The 17,900-nt window shown below is 32.5% G+C and overlaps 1 protein-coding gene across 2 annotated transcripts in view; it reads right to left on the reverse strand.

Moving 5' to 3' along the window:
- Window positions 1-17,169, reverse strand: part of taf1c (TATA-box binding protein associated factor, RNA polymerase I subunit C) — a 37,252-nt gene extending 20,083 nt beyond the window's left edge. For both annotated transcript variants that reach the window (XR_012397104.1, XM_002665873.8), the window contains exons 1-11: window positions 16,788-17,169; window positions 11,013-11,127; window positions 10,697-10,749; window positions 10,497-10,592; window positions 10,351-10,406; window positions 9,815-10,062; window positions 8,332-8,460; window positions 7,687-7,804; window positions 6,541-6,612; window positions 3,954-4,089; window positions 1,107-1,232 (exon numbers count right to left, since the gene is read on the reverse strand). Coding sequence is in view for 1 of the 2 variants with exons in the window: in XM_002665873.8 (XP_002665919.3) it covers window positions 1,107-1,232; window positions 3,954-4,089; window positions 6,541-6,612; window positions 7,687-7,804; window positions 8,332-8,460; window positions 9,815-10,062; window positions 10,351-10,406; window positions 10,497-10,592; window positions 10,697-10,749; window positions 11,013-11,127; window positions 16,788-16,916 (1,278 nt within the window). In the remaining variant the exon portion in view is untranslated. The remainder of the gene's footprint in view (window positions 1-1,106; window positions 1,233-3,953; window positions 4,090-6,540; window positions 6,613-7,686; window positions 7,805-8,331; window positions 8,461-9,814; window positions 10,063-10,350; window positions 10,407-10,496; window positions 10,593-10,696; window positions 10,750-11,012; window positions 11,128-16,787) is intronic.
- Between the last annotated feature and the right edge of the window lie 731 nt (window positions 17,170-17,900).

Raw genomic sequence — 17,900 nt, forward strand, 5'->3', positions numbered from 1 at the left:
TTTCCATGTCTCCTTAATCAAACACACCTAATTCAGATCATCGGCTCATTAGCAGAGACTGAAATACCTGTAATGGGTGTGACAAAGGAGACATCCAAAACATGCAGTGTTGATGATCCTCCAGGAACTAAATGACTAACTGTATATGTAAACAGTATAATGTGTGTTTGCCTTTTGCTTTTGCAATCATGAACAGAAAAAAATATATTTATAGGCCTATCTAAATTTAAAGAGTTGTTTATCAACATCGGCTAAAATGTCCATACATCCCTACAGATGACCATACAAGTATGTTTTCAAAAATCTCACGGAAATCCCTTATGGTATTTAGAAATAACTCAGCTGAAAATTAAATAATAAAAATTCTGTCTTAAACTTAATTTAGTCTTTCTTTGTCGGTTGAACACAAAAAAAGATATTTAGAAAATTGCAGCTAGCTTGCACCCATTGACATCCATAGTAATTTTTTAAGTAGTTTTCCTACTATAATAGTTGATGTTGTGTCCCAGAAATCAGCATTTATCAATATATCTTTTGTGTTCATCAGAAGAAAGACATTTTAACCATAAGAGGGAGCAATTGTTTGTGGTTAACTCCATGCCAGCTTCTTCTCCAGGCCATTTTTAAGACAAGAACATGTAGGTGGAGGTCTGGTGGAGATATAGATTATATTAATGTCTTACTGTTTATTTTTGGCAAAAACTCAAACTGCATTTGGATAAACAGTTAAATAAATAAAAAAAATTGCTTCAAAATAATGAACAGAATAAATTCCTCACAGAATTAAAACTAACACAATCCAGTCGAACATGCTTGATGATCTTAAAAGAAAGAATCAAAAAGGATATTTTCACTTTTGTGTGAACTATCCCTTTAATGCAGGGGTGTCTAAGTCAATTCCTGCAGGGCCGGAGCCCTGCAGCGTTTAATTCCTGCCCTGCTTCATCGCACCTATCTGTAGGTATCAAACAAGCCTAAAACACTCAATTAGTCTGATCAGGACTGGAACTAAGCCATGCAGAGCTGCGGCCCTCCAGGAACTGAGTTTGACACCTGTATTTTAATGGGTAATATCTGACTGCACTGATGTCAGACGGTGTTTTTACCTGTGTGTTGATAAGGTGGTGATGGGGGTGGATGTTGCCCAGGTATTTGACCAGAATCACTCGCTCTCCCGACAGACAAGCTGGAGTCTTTCCAATGCGGAACAAGGTGTGATTACAGTCAGCACTCTGCATGAAGGAAGAGACAAAGATTAATAACAAATTACATAAGTAAATTCATATGAAATAAGGGAAGGGACTGAAGGAGGAAATAAAACAACAAAACAAAATGTGTAAACACAAGAAAATTAATCTGATAATCATTGTTTAATACGGTTTTTAATACTACTACAACTCATAATAATGATAATAAAAGTCCAGTCATTATTAACAATTGTGATTTCAATATGATGTGTTATACATTTTATATACAAATGTTCCTTTGATGCAATAAATATAAATCATTAGTTATATATATTATATATACTAAAGTTTCTAATTGTAAAAAACAAAATTAGATGATTAATCTATTATTATTGTCAAGGAAATTATTAACATTAAAGTATTTATTCATAACATTGTTATATTCTATTAAAAAGAATAAATGGAATCAAAATTAATGGTCACACTTTACAATAAGGTTTCATTGGATAATGTTAGTTGATGTATTTACTAACATGAACTAATAATACAGCAGTTAGTAATGATCCGGCATCAATTTATTTTATTGTTCCCTTTAACGCATTTTGTTGAATTTAAGTTACATTGCATCTACATGCCAACTAATTCTCAATAGATTATAAGTAGACTGTTAGGGGTTAGTGTAAGTTGACATGTACTTGCAGTTTCTTATGTGCAATAAAAACCATCAAAATAAAGTCTTACTAATGATTCATGCTTATTAACATTAGATAATGCACTGTAAGTGAACATTTACTAACAATACATGAGTATTTTTCAATAACTAAAGTTAACAGACATCAATAAATACTGCAGTAAATGTATTCTTTACTGTTTGTCATGTTAGTAATGCTTTAACTAACATATCCTTATTGTACAACCGTAATAATTTGATCAATTAGAAAGCAGTTTCTTTTCATCTGTTCCACCACATTCATCCAGTGAGATTTATTCAAATATTGTACATTTATTCATTTAGCAGATGCTTTCATGCATCTAAGAGAATTGCAAATAAGGACCATTATTCATAATAAACAAAGGCATGAGCAAAAGCAGAAAGATCAGAAGCAAAATAGGAAGAGAGAGAGATCCTGTAAATAGCCTTGTTTTTGATTATGGATTAGGTTCACAAAAGAGGATTTATGACTTAATGTCAGCAACAATGGCTATATTATATTCACGGGTGGCAAAACCAGTGCCATTTCAACACACAAAAAAACATTTCAATAAAATATTTACAACAACAACAGCTGATCAACTTTGTCCTAAAAATTGAAGAAAAGGGTATCTAGGTAATATACTCCACATATAAGTATGTAATTTATTACCTACTAATGAAAATTACAAGTGCACAATTTTTGATTTATTGCATTTTTTTGTGGCCAAAAACTTCAACATAATGCCAAGATAAAGGATTAACTTCAGGTTGGAACGGCTAGAAAACAAATGCACATTATTTAAGTGAAAGTTGTATATTGGATCAGGCTAATTTCCAAATGCACTCCTGAGAAAACCTATTCAATGTCAAAAGATCACAAAAAAAAAAAAAAAAATCGGGGTATCTTTTCTAAGGTATCTACCTTTGATTTCTTCATAGCATGCTGATGATTTTTATTTACTTCACTCTGGTATTCAGATGTGGGGTTTTTTCAGGATTCTTACAACATCTCCAGTCAAATTTAAGGACTTTCCATGTGTATTTTAAATCTTTTCCAGCTCTTTATGAGTGTGGAAAATTACACCTTTTACATACATATACATACATCAGTCCATTTGTTATAGTATTCTATAGTATAGCACAGAAGTCTAAGGAAAATATTTGATGAAAATATTGAATTACTGTCATTTTAATTGATTTAATTTTAATTCACACACGCAAACAGGTGCTTGGAAGCAATGTGAGGTGACGTAATATACCTTTTGCGATTAACTATGTAATAAGAAATAAGCCTTTAGTGGGGTTTGAAACTTATGTTGCTCGCCTGGTTTTGAAGGGAATTGACAATTTCCCCTCAACTTTTTTCTGACCTGGTTGGGGTGTTGCTCAGATGATACTTTAAACAGACACAAGTGCTTCTGCCAAATTTACACGAAGCCCTTTTAACTTCTCCCCCAACCTCCCACTGGCCTGCAGATACTCATACTAGTGGATGCTGCTCTCTCATCGGCTGTAGGTAATCGCTAATGTTATTTTTATTCAGAATACTCATTTCACACGGCATGATTTGAATCACCGACAGCTCCAGATATTTAGTATGCCAAATATCTCACGGTTGTTAGCAACTCATCGTCGATTCTCTCAGATGGTGTCTTTGAAGGTTCACTCTGTGTGACTGTTACTCACGTGAACAAGCAGTGATTTGCCTGTGATTTCACACATTTGTCTGCGATTTCTCTAAACTTGTTGGCGAGTCAAAATCGGGGCCAAAATCATGCAGTCTGACCTCGACATAAAAAGTCAGTCTATTTTTAGAGAATCATTATTTAGGAATGATGAAAAATGTATATGTATTTTGAAGCTTGTAATTATTATAAATTAAATAACTGTTTAATATATTTAGGGTGACTATTTTAGCATCATTCCAGTCACTACAGAGGGGGAAAAAAGCCTTTGGGATAATTCTGGCACATTATACCTTTCTGTAATTATAGAATGTGCATTGTCTCTGGAAAAAAAAAACATTATAACATCTATAAGCAGGTTTTATTCAGTGATATTTCAGTCTTTACCCGTATGTCTGTAAGCTCCGCCCCTGTTCTGTCAGCATAGACCAACACTCTCGGGTGGCAGGAGAAATCACACCATCGCCACGGCGACTTGGCATTAAAGTACAGGTTGGCATCTTCTTCACGAAACTTCTGCAATCTGGAAGAGAACAGAGTTACAACATTCACACGCTGCATCATGTGGTGCAGGTTACATCAGCTCATTTACAGAACTACAGCTTATTCTTACTGCAAAAAAACAGGTTTGATTAATCATAAACTTCAGTTTAAGAGTGAAAACTGTTCTCTGAAGCTGTTGATGGAGGAACTTGCTGAAGATTCATGCATGATGTACGGTTGTTATGAATGCAATAAGGAAATTACATATAATTTGTGGGAATCATCGATATTTGGTTGTTCTTGTGTTTATAATAAATGACTTTTCCCAAATACAGCAGTTCCTTACTGATTCTACATGAAATGACAGGTTGAAATTTAGATTTTTTTTAATAGTCTGGGTTTTTTCACGTTTCAGAAAGCACACTTAAAATAACACAACTGTTATTCAAACAAATTCTGCACTGTTATGCATATCTTATAAAGTTATACGATGATTTTATTTAACAAAGAAAAAAAACACAAATTTAAATCTTTCACAGAAAATCTTGACATTTGCACTGGCTGTTTAATATAGCACAGAAGATAAAATATACAAATAAAAATAACGCAAGTGTCAAATATAAAATTATCTGTATTTTTAAGTCAAAATTAATTAAATATTTTCTGGCAGTGCCTCCAGGATTTTGCAGGGACATCATATATATTTTAGGGTTGTCTCAATACTGGAATTCGATGCCAATTGGTACTGTAATTTTAAAAACGTCCATTTCCCGCTAACATTTGAGCGCTGTTGAGCTCATTCTTAAACATCGCTGATTTGTCATTTTGTTCACATGCTCAACAGAAATGACTGTGATTGGCCGTGAAGGTCATCATTTCACCAAACTCACCACTGATTACAGAGTGCAACCACAGATACAGGGACACTGGAGCGTTTTAAAGCCGTGATGATCAGTCAATTCATCAGGGGATCTCTTGTATGTCAGCTTATAAACAGACCAGCTGAACTTTACAGCTTTAAAACGCTCCAGTGTCCCTGTATCTGTGGTTACACTCACTAAACGGTTTGGTAAATGAAGTGACCTTCAAGGCCAATCACAGTCATATATAAATATAGATGTGCGTGTTTGTTTGCAGCCTAAAATGGGATTTGTGATGTTTTTCTCAAAACTTACTAAAATTCTGTTTTTTCTGTGAAAATACACAGAAATCTTTTAAAATATTTTTTTAATAATCTCAAGATCCATTGAACTCGCAAAATTCTGGAAGAACTGCCCAGTTTTATTACTGACCTACACCAAAACTGTTTAGTTAATTAAAATAAAACCAAAACAAGGGCATGAAAACAGAACAAAACCTCATCCTCAAACCCAAAATAAGTATAACTAATAATTCACTCAATAAAGGTTCAATTTGAAATAAAAATTGTACAAAAACAATCAGAACTAAAACACAACAACACAAACAAGTACTGAAGATTAAACAAACTAAATGTTCAAACAATGAATAATTTACTAAACTAAATTATACTAAAATAACACTGATTTATGTGACAATAAATCAACATTAAATACCTGAAAATATGATAAAATGGTGAAAAAAGTATAATCTCAGTATATAAAAATATGCAGCTATCAAAGTGTTAGAGCGTTGGTTCCTAAACTGTGGTACGTTTACCATTAGTGGTATGCGGGCTTGCTTCTAGTGGTACGCAGAGGAATCAAATGTCATTTGTACATGCTACATACATTTCACATTTTATCAAAAATGGTTCATATATCAATATGGTGTTGAATAGCCTATATTCATAAAGAAACATTTACAGGTTTTGATGAATCGGATATTATATGTTAATACTTTACATTTTAGTACAGGAGTTTTTTTATTTTACTTTGTAAAACCAGTAGCCTACCATTCTTATTAACTTTTAAAAAGCACATTGTTAATGTTCAAACTATTTATAATCTTTAAAGTGGTCGATAATAATAAATATCATTAATAATAGGAATTAATTTGCCATGTTTTAAACTGTGCAGAGCTGTGGCTGCTTTGCTGGACCTACTACGCTATGAATTTCAATACTGCTCATTATGGTGGTAATTGGAGAGACAATTTTTTTCTGAGGTGGTACTTGGTGAAAAAGAGTTTGAGAACCACTGTGTAAGAGAATTCTTAATTATAGTAAATGCTTTGAAACTTGAATTTAACATAACAAATAAGGTTTTCTGGTCAAGCTGTTCTAATATCTAAAACTAATCTTATTAAAACATTACTATAAGCTTAGGTACTGGACAAACTCATCTAAAGAACCTTTTGTAGTGGATTTGATGAAGATGTTGGAGTTTTGTACACTGAGCTCTAGGCACAAGATAACAGTCAAGCACATATTGTTCTCTCTCACTCACTCACACACACACACTCACACACACACACACACACACACACACACACACACACACACACACACACACACACACACACACACACTTACCCTTTTTTGGGAGTCCACAAATACGCTGCTCCTTGCTCATTGGCAACTACAATCTCACCTGGTAAGTGTGGACTGTAAAAGACAACACATTCATACATACAAGTTATTTTATTATCATTTTAACTCATTTTTGTATTTATCTTTTATATTTAACTCATATTTAGAATAGAGTTGCAATGGCTAAAATGGTGCAAATACAAAAATCCACTGCAAATACAATGTGTATACTCCTAATAAGCACACGTTAAATAATAAATAATTATCCAGAATATTTTGAAGCTCCCATGATATCAATCCCAAACACATTCATTAACCGAATAACGGCATAGGTCTAAAGCAGGGGTTCTGCCGGTTTCACCAAGTTAAATTAAGACCTTTTAAAGACATTTTTAAGACCATAGTGAATTCAATTTTAGGCTTATACAGGGCTAAATGCTAAGGATATTTGTGATACCACAGTTGGAGAAGACTTTTAACTTGCCCTATTTAAAAATTATTATAATTTAATACATTTAACAATACAATCATAATAATATTTTGATAATAAAAAACTATTGGTCAGGTCAGTATCTTCAGAAGTAAATAAATGCAAAACTTTTAAACAAGTGTTACTGTACGGAAAGAAATTAAATGCTATTTTCATATTAGAAAATTAAGCGTTTTATTGAGATTGGGATTGTTGGTGATTGTACATGTGTTAAGGGCCAGAATGGTATACATGAACAAAGGAAAATTAAAACCTGTTAAAAAAAAAGATGTATAACCTACAACACAATAAGTCAGAAGACTTAAGACTTTTTAAGGCCTAAAGTTTGTCCAACAGATAAACATTGAAGTCATATCGCTAATATTATTGAATCATTTCAGTGTTCATACACACTTTCACTACTGTTCTACAACTGTTCTACTCGTAGTACTGTACTACTACGAGAACTGTTCGCTCAAGTTTAAAAAAATGTTGTGCGTTCCACCAGCCGAAATCATGTCGCACGCACCCAAAGTGAACCTCCGCCAACTCTGCGATGCTGCACACACTCAAGCGAACTAGCAAATGAATTTTCATTTTGTGGTGAATTATCCCCTAAAGAGTGTCCATCGGGATGTGTTTTGTGAAGCACACATTATTGTAAGAGGTTTAAAACACACCTGACGGTGACGCAGGAGAAGCGCTGTTTTGTCTGGATGACGTCCACCAAACTGGGCTTTAGTTTGTCAAAGACAAACCAAGCGCCACAGAAATAATCCGACCGCACAGCCACATGAACTGCATAAAAGATATTAAGAAATCAGTGTTTCTGCAGGTCTCATCAAGTCAGATTTAAGACTTTTTAAGAATATTTTAAGTCCATTATAAACAAAATAGACTTATACAGGGCATAATTGTTCCATATTTTTTGTAATTTCCCGGCTAGGTCAATGTAAAAGATAATTACTTGCCTCAAAAAAGGTAGTTATTTCTAATAATATTTAAATAATGTGTCAAAACAAGCAAACTCCAGTTGAAAACATGCACTTCTTTTACATCAAAATTAAATGACTAAAAAATGAACTAAACTCAAGGCAAAAAGTCTTAAATAATTTAACCTACAACTCAATATTTCAATAAATATAAGACTTTTCAAGGCCTAAAATTTAGTTTTGGAAATGTTAAGGCGCCTGTGAAATTCAGATTGATTAGTCTACTACTGCGTTAAATGTTTTAGTTTCATAAGTTTATAGTTACGTTTCAGTATTATTGACTAATATCGTGTAATGACTGACTCTTCAAAAACATGATTTATCTGTCCTCACCTGAATTCTCATAGTTTCCACAACTGATTTGTCTGGCCGCTGCATTCAGATTAAAGACAACTGGTTCAGAGCCCATATTAAAAGTCGGAGTCCCATCATCCTTATACTCCTGCGCCACCCTGTGGAAGCCTGAGGAACGGCAGTGAAGGAAAAGCCAATACATTTTTACAGAATAAGTTTAAGCACTGGTATACTTCAAACAGAATCTAAACAAACCTGAAATTACATCATTTTAAACCAAATTTAGAAAAAAAAAGTGTTAGTATTGAGTTTGTTTCAGCAGTTTAAAACAGCCTGACAAAGCATATATTTCTGTAGCACCTTGAGACTTTACTTAAAATATAGTGCTTTATTTAAGATAATAAACAAAAATATATAATAATACATATAAATATATTAAATATATATAAAAATGTTATATTATATAGTGCACAACATACACGAGTACACTCCTTACAAATCACTCATTTAAATTAATATTTTCTTCAGGAATCTTTACAATATTATATGTCTGCATTAACATTAGATTAGTCAGTACTGAAGCCAAATCACATGATAATAATTGTCCAAAATTAGTACACCTAAATTTAAGTTAGGAAAAAATATTAAATAAAAGTGTAAAAAGAGCAAAATAAGAGAAAAAAAGATAATACATTTAAATTTTATCTATCTTTCTATTTATAAAGATATTCTGTGACTAAAGTATTATTATTATTTGATATATATATATATATATATATATATATATATATATATATATATATATATATATATATATATATATATATATATATATATATATATATATATATATCTTAGGGGTTTTTCACCTTTATTAATAGAGGACAGTAGAGATGAGACCTAAAGCCGGGAATAGAACTTTATCACTAGGCTATTGGCGCTAAAATATTATTTTAATAAATATATCTGTTTGATAAATCTGCTTAGCTCAAATACACAAAAATATATGTCCTAATTTACTGCGAAATGAATAAAAATAATCATGCAGTTTTGAAATGAAGGTTTTTATGATTGAGTGCTATGTAGTTTTGGATTTTGTTTTCCCAAAATAATAATAATAAAAACCTTCATGTAAAAAATGCATGATGTGTTTACTTATTATCTTTGACTAATATTTAAAATAGTTTAATGATCTGAAACATTAAACATGAAAGTCACTGGATCCCGAATAAACGGAACCCGAGAAAATGAAGCAGATACGGAAGGACAAAGCGAGAGAGCGAGAGAGAGAAAGTAAACACGAACAGGTCACAAACAACACAAGCACATAACAGTGACACTTTCACACCATTAATAAATGAAAGCTAAAATCTAAAGTGATTAAAATATATATATATAAAAATTTCATGATTGTCAATGACTGGAAAATACATTCCCTGATTTTCCATGAACAGTGAAAACCCTGAAAATTTAATCACAACGACTACAATAACCCACTAGGAGGCTCTACATGAAAGGATACAGATTTTGTCCATTAAGGCTCCACTGGAATAAATCAGACAACCATCGCTCCCCTTCTCAGACTCATAGAAGGGTAAAAAACCCAAAGCGCCACCTGTAGCATCTGCAGAGAACTGCTGCTGTTCGCTCTGATAGGTCAGCTCTTCATGAAGGAGCGAGCAAAGCAGAGGCTGAGGAACATCCGTCACGATATCACTGAGGAGACGGTGGATATGACGGACCTTCCTGGAAGATTTCCCAAGCTCACACCTAGAAGACCCACAGAGAGAGTTTAGAGTTTGGATTATCAATTATTTTTTTAGATCAAGTACAAATCTTGTATTATTTTCTAATTCAAAACATATAACTGGGGAAGTAGAATGACAAATATTTGTTCATCCTTTTTCCTTTCTTTTTATCCACCTCCATCGTCTTGTCAAAGTAAACAGTAAATTTAACATTTCATTGTTTTCTTCTCATTTTACAAATTAAAAATGCAAAACTGAGCACAATCCAACATTAAACGATCAATGCTGGATTCAAACTAAACAATCTTACCTCTTATAATTCAAGCCCTTTACAAAGTCTTTTGACCAGCGTAATGACATAACATCCTGTTCGACAAACAAAAACAGGACACAATATCAAATCTTGACCAAACAGCAATAATTCAGTCCACAATAAACACACACAGACTCTCGAACCTTGGATTGATTAGATTTATAAGTGAAGTTTTCCTCCAGCAAACGTCCCATTGTGGAGAAAGCATCCATACAGTGATGCTGATAATAATACTTCATCTGAAAAGAACAGTGTAAAGCAGTGTCCCGTGAGTTAAATACCACACTACAAGATTGAAAGTCACATTTAAACAAAAATGAACAGACCCAAATAATGAAGTTACCTGCTCTGGAAAATCCAGAGGATCCAGCGGATCAGTGGAGTAGACTTTGGCATCTTGGAAAGATCATTCAAATTAAATAAATTAGTGAGTTAATTACATTACACACAGGTCACCCACAAAACAAAGATTTCTATTTTACATAAAGAAAGCTCTCTCTTTACAATATGTGTCACTGAAAGTAAACAATCTCCCATTCTCTATATTACTATTTATTAATATTTTTTAAGTGCACGATACATTATGTGAACTGATAATTGAAGCATCAAGCCCATCCAAAAACTAAAACCTAGCCCCTTAAAAAAATAAAGACGTTCACCTTTATGTGGTGGTGTAAAAGGAGTGACGGCTGGTTTGAGCTGCACCCATTCCTCACCCCTCACTGTGTGCTGGGATTCAAACTTGTGCCGATACAACGCCCCCTCATCATCACACTGAAAACACACACACACACAACACATCAGTCAAGACACGGATAAACAACTGCAATGTGATAAATGTGCAGGGCTCGATATGAACCTTTTTGCTTGGTAGCACCGGTGTTCCTAACTTAAAAAATGTTGACGCATCAGCCAAAACTGAGTCGCACCCACCAATTATAAGCAACGTTACTACAAGTTTTATTCAAACATATTTATTGCATTTGAAATCAACATTAATTAAACTAACAAGCAAAAAATATATACACAATATGCATGCATGAGGAAAATATGTCTCAACGAAATCCTATTATCACAAGAAAATAGATTTTTATAACAGAACTGAGTGATCAAAAGATACACGGAGCGCTCACCGGCCCTGCACGCACTGCTTGACATGAATGAATCTGTTAACGATATAACTGTGCTGTTCTCACGGGTGCTGTCTGATATTGCACTGATTCTTTTGACATGTACTGTACCTTATTATATGCATATGTCATGTTAATAGCCATACGTCATGTTAATAGCCATGCATCATGTTAATAGCCATACCGGTCTTCATGAGTAGCGATATTAGTTTGCTCAGTGCAAGCCCATTTGCGATGGTGTACGTGGTGTTACATTTTAATATAGCTCCCAATTGCACGGCGGACAGCATCTGGCGATTATTTGAAGGATTAAACAGAAGCTCTCCTGCTAGATGTGGCAAACAAGTAGGGCTGCTCGATTATGGAAAAAATCATAATCACGATTATTTTGGTCATAATTGTAATCACGATTATTCAAAACGATTATCAGTTGAAGTTAAAATCATTCGTCCTCCTGTGAATTTATTTTTATATATGAATATTTCCCAAATGATGTTTAACAGAGGGGTTTTTTTTTTACAGCATTTCCTATAATATTTTTTTTCTTCTGGAAAAAGGCTTATTTGTTTTATTTCAGCTAGAATAAAAGCAGGTTTGAATATTTTGAAACCTATTTTAATAGCTCGATATTATTAGCCCCTTTAAGCAATATATATGTTTTATTGTCTGCAGAAGAAACTACTGCTATACAATGGCTTGTCTATTAACCCTAATTAAGCCTTTGAATGTCACTTTAAGCTGAATACTAGTATCTTGAAAAAATTCTAGTAAAATATAATGTGCTGTCATCATAGCAAAGATAAAATAAATAAGTTATTAGAAATGAGTTATTAAATCTGTTATGTTTAAACTATGCTTTAAGCATCTTCACTGTATTTTTGATTTTATTATTGAATAATAATAAAAACAGTCGGCAGCAGCAGGAATACCGCACGCTGTCACTTTAAGAATAGTGCGGCTCTGATATGGTTTCTCTTTCACGTTTCTTTTGATTCTCAATTTGTTAGTTTATTACACAAATGAGGGTTAATATAAAAAATCACTAAACACCGCGCTCTAACACAAATGTGCATGTACTTGACCATTAAAGCGCTCACATTAAGATCGCGTTAGATGTGTGTGTGCTCTGCTGTCCGAGGCTAAGCGCAGCACGCGCGTAAATACAGACACACGCTACCTGTCCAAGGCTAAGCACGGCGCGCGCACACACACAAAAGCACGTGCTCTTTTGCGCTTTTAAAAACATGAATGATGTGCATCCCGTGCTGCAAAAGTTATATTACAGCACATGCTTTTAGTCATTTTCACGTGGAACTGAGCTTTGCAGAGGCAAAGAGTTTTCACACGTGTACAACTGGAAAGGGGGCGGTACGTGATGAAATAATCGTTTCTCTCGATTAATGGTTTTTCATAATCGTTTAAAGCCAAAATCGAAATCGGATTTTCGATTAATTGCACAGCCCTACAACCAAGTTACCTGAAAATTTCATCCCACAGACTTTTCATAGCCGACTTGAAGCCAATGGAAGTCTTTTCTCCACTCTTCAAAAAGTGTAGAAGGTGGATTAACATTCAGCACATGATCACTACTAAGATGTGTCATTATTTGTAACTTTAGATGCCATGGTTTCTTAAACAAAATCTGTCAGTATTATCTTTATTCTCATCTTCAGCGCTTTACAATTTTTCGCGGTAGCAGCTCTCTCTGTCATCCAAAGCCAGAAGGCATTGACTGAGTGATTGACAGCTGATATTTCAGTGCTAGAGCAGTGGTGGGCCAATAAGAAGAGCGCAAAGGCAGGGCACGCATTACGAGTTGGCTTTGTTTACTGCAGCTAATTGACATGACAACTGTTTTAAACCATTCCTGAGCACTGCGTTTAACATGCAGAGATGCATTCTGCATGAATGCCTCCCAAATCTGCGCATGTGGTGAACATTTTGCAGTAAAAACTGGTCGCACACAACAATTTCATGCACTCGCACAAATGCTCCCAAATATATTATGAGGTCGCATAGATAAAATTTCGGGCGCATATACGACCAAAATGGTTGCAATTTCAAGCCCTGATGTGAGACATCAGTAGGTGGAAACAATAATGATATTTTTTTTACATTTTTTTAACGACTGAACAATTTCGTGAGTTCTAATCAGTTTGATTTATAAATAGATTTATATATATATATTTATACACGCACACACACATTGTTATTGAATTTCTTCTATGCCATACGGGTTCTAGAGCTAGATTAAAAGTAGTTAAAAACAAAAAAAATTGCAGTAAGAAAGTAAATAAAGGAAAATAATACATGAATAACTTTAATTAATTTTTTTTTTCTTCAATTAATTAGTTTTTTTTTATCAATGATCGGCCCTGAGCTTCTTCCATAGTTTATTTACTTATGCTATTAGTTTTATTTATTACTTTACGTTTTTGCATTTTTATATGTATTGTTTGTCTAGTCTACGAGCTTAATGTTATGCTTTCCAATTAAATCTTAATTTAGCTTGTTAACACATTATTTTTGCTAATAAACATTTTACAATATTAACACTATTACAGGTGTCATCACATCACACAAGAATAATAAAGTAAAAAATAAATGAGAACCATTTATTTTCTCCAACTAAGTTTTGTTCTTGCTTACACTTTAAAAAGAAATAAAAAACAATAAGTTAATGCTTGCATTAATAATGTATAGATCATTTGGAATTACTAATAAATAAACACACACAATTAGGCATGGGCCAGTATAAGATTCTGACGGTATGATAACCTTGGATAAAAAAAATATTACAATTTCACAGTATTGTGATTACTGCTCTAAAATATATCATTTTTATGTCTTTGTTAAAAAAAAATGTCAGACCAAATAATTCAAATTAATAATTGACCTTAGCTTCAAAAACACTGATTTATTTATATTTAAAAAGGCATCTTTGGAGATCTTTTCTGCAGGAGATATTGTTGTCCAAAAAAACAACAACAAAAAAGCAAATAATAAAATCTTTGACTTTGCCAAACCCCGGTATACATTGAAAATGGTTATCGTCCTAAGCCTAATTCTTAATTTAGCTGTTAATATATTATTTTTGCCATGTAACACATTACAATATTAACACACTATTACAGATGTTATAACATGCAAATAACTTTAATATGTCAAATTAAACAAGAACAATACAACAATAAATAAATGAAAATAATTTATTTTCAATTTCTCTAATAAAGTTTATAATTTTGTTAATACGTTATTTTTATATTTATATATTACAATATTAACACTATTATAAAGTGTTATCACACATGCAATTATACATGCATAATTTATGTATAGATCCTTTGTAATTACTAATAAACATAAACATAAATAATATTAAATAAAATATAAAAATGGAAAAATGCTTAAATTAATGAATGAATATTCTAGTATTTTTTAATATTCTTCCTTAAAAGATGAATACGCAATTTTTAAAAATCTCAATTAATTTGTACATGCATAACAACCTTATCGTAATGCATGACAAAAAACATCTACAAATCAGGGATTATAAACCCAAGTAGTTTGTGGTAATAATCTCTGATTTGTAGATTTGTTTAGGAGATCTACAAGTACTTGATTTGTAGATTTTTTCTAGAAATGCTGAGACGTTTAAAATGTGTGCTCAAATTATATTTGCATTGTAATATGTGCATAAACCATAGAGATGGCTGTCATATCTTTAGTATTTATTTACTGTACTTATTTAATCCTAAATAAAAACGATTAAAATAATTTCACACAATATTTAGACAGGACAAACAAGAAAGAAAGAATAGCAAAAAAATAAATCATGTTGCATAAATTCATTTAAAAAAAAAACATATTTTTTAATAAAATAAACACTTCTTATAATCAATTTAACCTTGTGTGCTGTTGGGGATCTTTTCATACTGGGGTAATTTTGAGTATTAATTTGGCCACAACTCGCTCTCTTTCAGCAAATGGAATGATGTTTGTTGACAGACCATATTTTGACACATATTTTGAATAGTTTAATATATTAATGGTTTGAGAGATTTACAAAAAATGTAATACACTATAGGCAAACTGACTACCCTTTCTTTATGTTCGTGGCTGTTTTATCTCCATTGACTTCCATTTTAATAAATTGTTATTCCAAAGCCACGACACCATAATTATCCATTCTTGATTGTTGCTGGCTTTCCAGTAAATTTTAAGTTTGTTAATGCATTTTTTAATAATGAATATATTACAATATTAACACTATTACAAGTGTTATCACACATGCAATTAATGCATGCATTACTTATGTATAGATTCTTTGTAATTACTAATAAACACACATAATATTAAAAATAAATAAAATATAAAAAAGGAAAATTTATGAATATTCTAGCATTTTTTATATTAATTTTATATTTCTTTATTTTTTCAAATCTCAATTTACTTGTACATGCCTCATAACTTTATCATAGAAAATTATGACCAAAAAAAATCTACAAATCAGGAATTATAACCACAAGTAGTTTGTGGTTATAATCCCTGATTTGTAGATTTGTTTGTAGATCTACAAATCCCTGATTTTTTTTTTTCTAGACATGCAGCGACGTTTAAAATGTGTGCTCAAATTATATTTGCATTGTAATATGTGCATAAACCATAAAGATGGCTGTCATATCTTTAGTATTTATTTAGTGTACTTACTTAATCTAAAATAAAAACGATTACAATAATTTCAAACAGGATTAAAAAGAATGAATGAATAAATTAAAATAAATCAAGTTGCATAAACTCATAAAAAAAATTATATTTCTTAATAAAATAACAAATCTTATAATCAATTTAGCCTTGTGTGCTGTTGGGGATCTTTTCATCCTGGGGTGATTTTGAGTATTAATTTGGCCACAACTCGCTCTCTTTTCAGCAAATGGAATGATGTTTGGTGACAGACCATACTTTGACACATATATTTTAAATAGTGTATTCATATATTAATGGTTTGAGAGTTTTACAAAAAAAATGTAATACACTATAGGCAAACTGACTACCCTTTCATTATGTTCGTGGCTGTTTTTGCTCCATTGACTTCCATTTTAATTAATTTTTATTCCAAAGCCACGACACCATAATTATCCATTCTTGATTGTTGCTGGTTTTCCAGTAAATGTTAAGTTTAAACAATATAATGAACTGATTAAATGTTCTGCTTCACATTAAAAGTCTATTCGTGTATGTACGGCTCTGTCATGTCATTGTTATGATTATTATTATGATGATGACGTATCAGCTCTGTCTTACCTGCTCAGCATTGACAGGAAACACTCGCTCATATGTTCCCCAGCCACTATAGCAGTGTTTCGGCTTTACATCAGGCGGTCCGTCCAGATAAAAATGTGGAAAAAGCTGATGTGGAAAAGTGCCGTCCATGATGTCCGAGCGCTGGTTCAATCCACCGGCCCAGAAGACTAGACAAGCCCGGGCATGTTCACGCGAAAACCGGCGAGCACACGCAGTCCGACGGAATCCATTTAATACCACATTGTCACTTTAAGATAGTAATATGTTGAATATAAGTCTCTAATATAAATAAATTTTGGAAATAATAGTCGATAACGCACGTGTTTGTGAAAAACGTGGCTGACGGTTGACCGTAAGCACGAACGCCAAACAAACCGCGAATGAGCTGCTAACGTCATACACGCGCCTCAGCTGTTGCTAGAAGAGATACAGCTGCAGACTGAAGTTAACGAGAGTTGTATATAATATTTATTAAATTATACATTAATTGTATTTTATTAACGTCTACTTCTACCCCAACCTTAAAACCAACCATTACAGTAATGTTAAAAGAGTAATTATCTCGAATATTATTCATATTATTTATTAAATTACCCGTTAAATTGTATTTTATGACTGGCTATCCACACCCCAACCCTAAACAAAACCGTCACAATAATGTAAAAATATTAATTATTCGTGAACATTGTTATTAAGTTGATGCTATTTTGACGCTAGTGTCCACAGCTGTATCCCTTCTGGACTTTACCGATCACATGTCGAGGGAAGCTAGAAACTACAGGAGAACGTTCAAAACACCCGCCATAGGGCGAGCTTTCAAAACAAAAGCTTTTCTAAATAATTCAAAATAAGAGCCCGTTGTGTTGTACATTAGTTAGTAGATCATTAATGTTTTGTTTTGCAATTCAATTGGATTTTTTTTTGTTTAACTTGATGTACTCATCAAAGTGAATTATTGCATGTGATAACAGCTTCAATATTGTCAATATTGAAATATATTAATTAGCAAAAATAACATATTAACAAGCTAAATTAAAATTTAATTGCAAAACATAACATTAAACTAAACAAATAGAAGAATAGACAAGTAGTGCATATGAAAATTGAAAAACG

Source organism: Danio rerio, chromosome 21 (assembly GCF_049306965.1).
Source record: "Danio rerio strain Tuebingen ecotype United States chromosome 21, GRCz12tu, whole genome shotgun sequence".
Taxonomy (NCBI): Eukaryota; Metazoa; Chordata; class Actinopteri; order Cypriniformes; family Danionidae; genus Danio; species Danio rerio.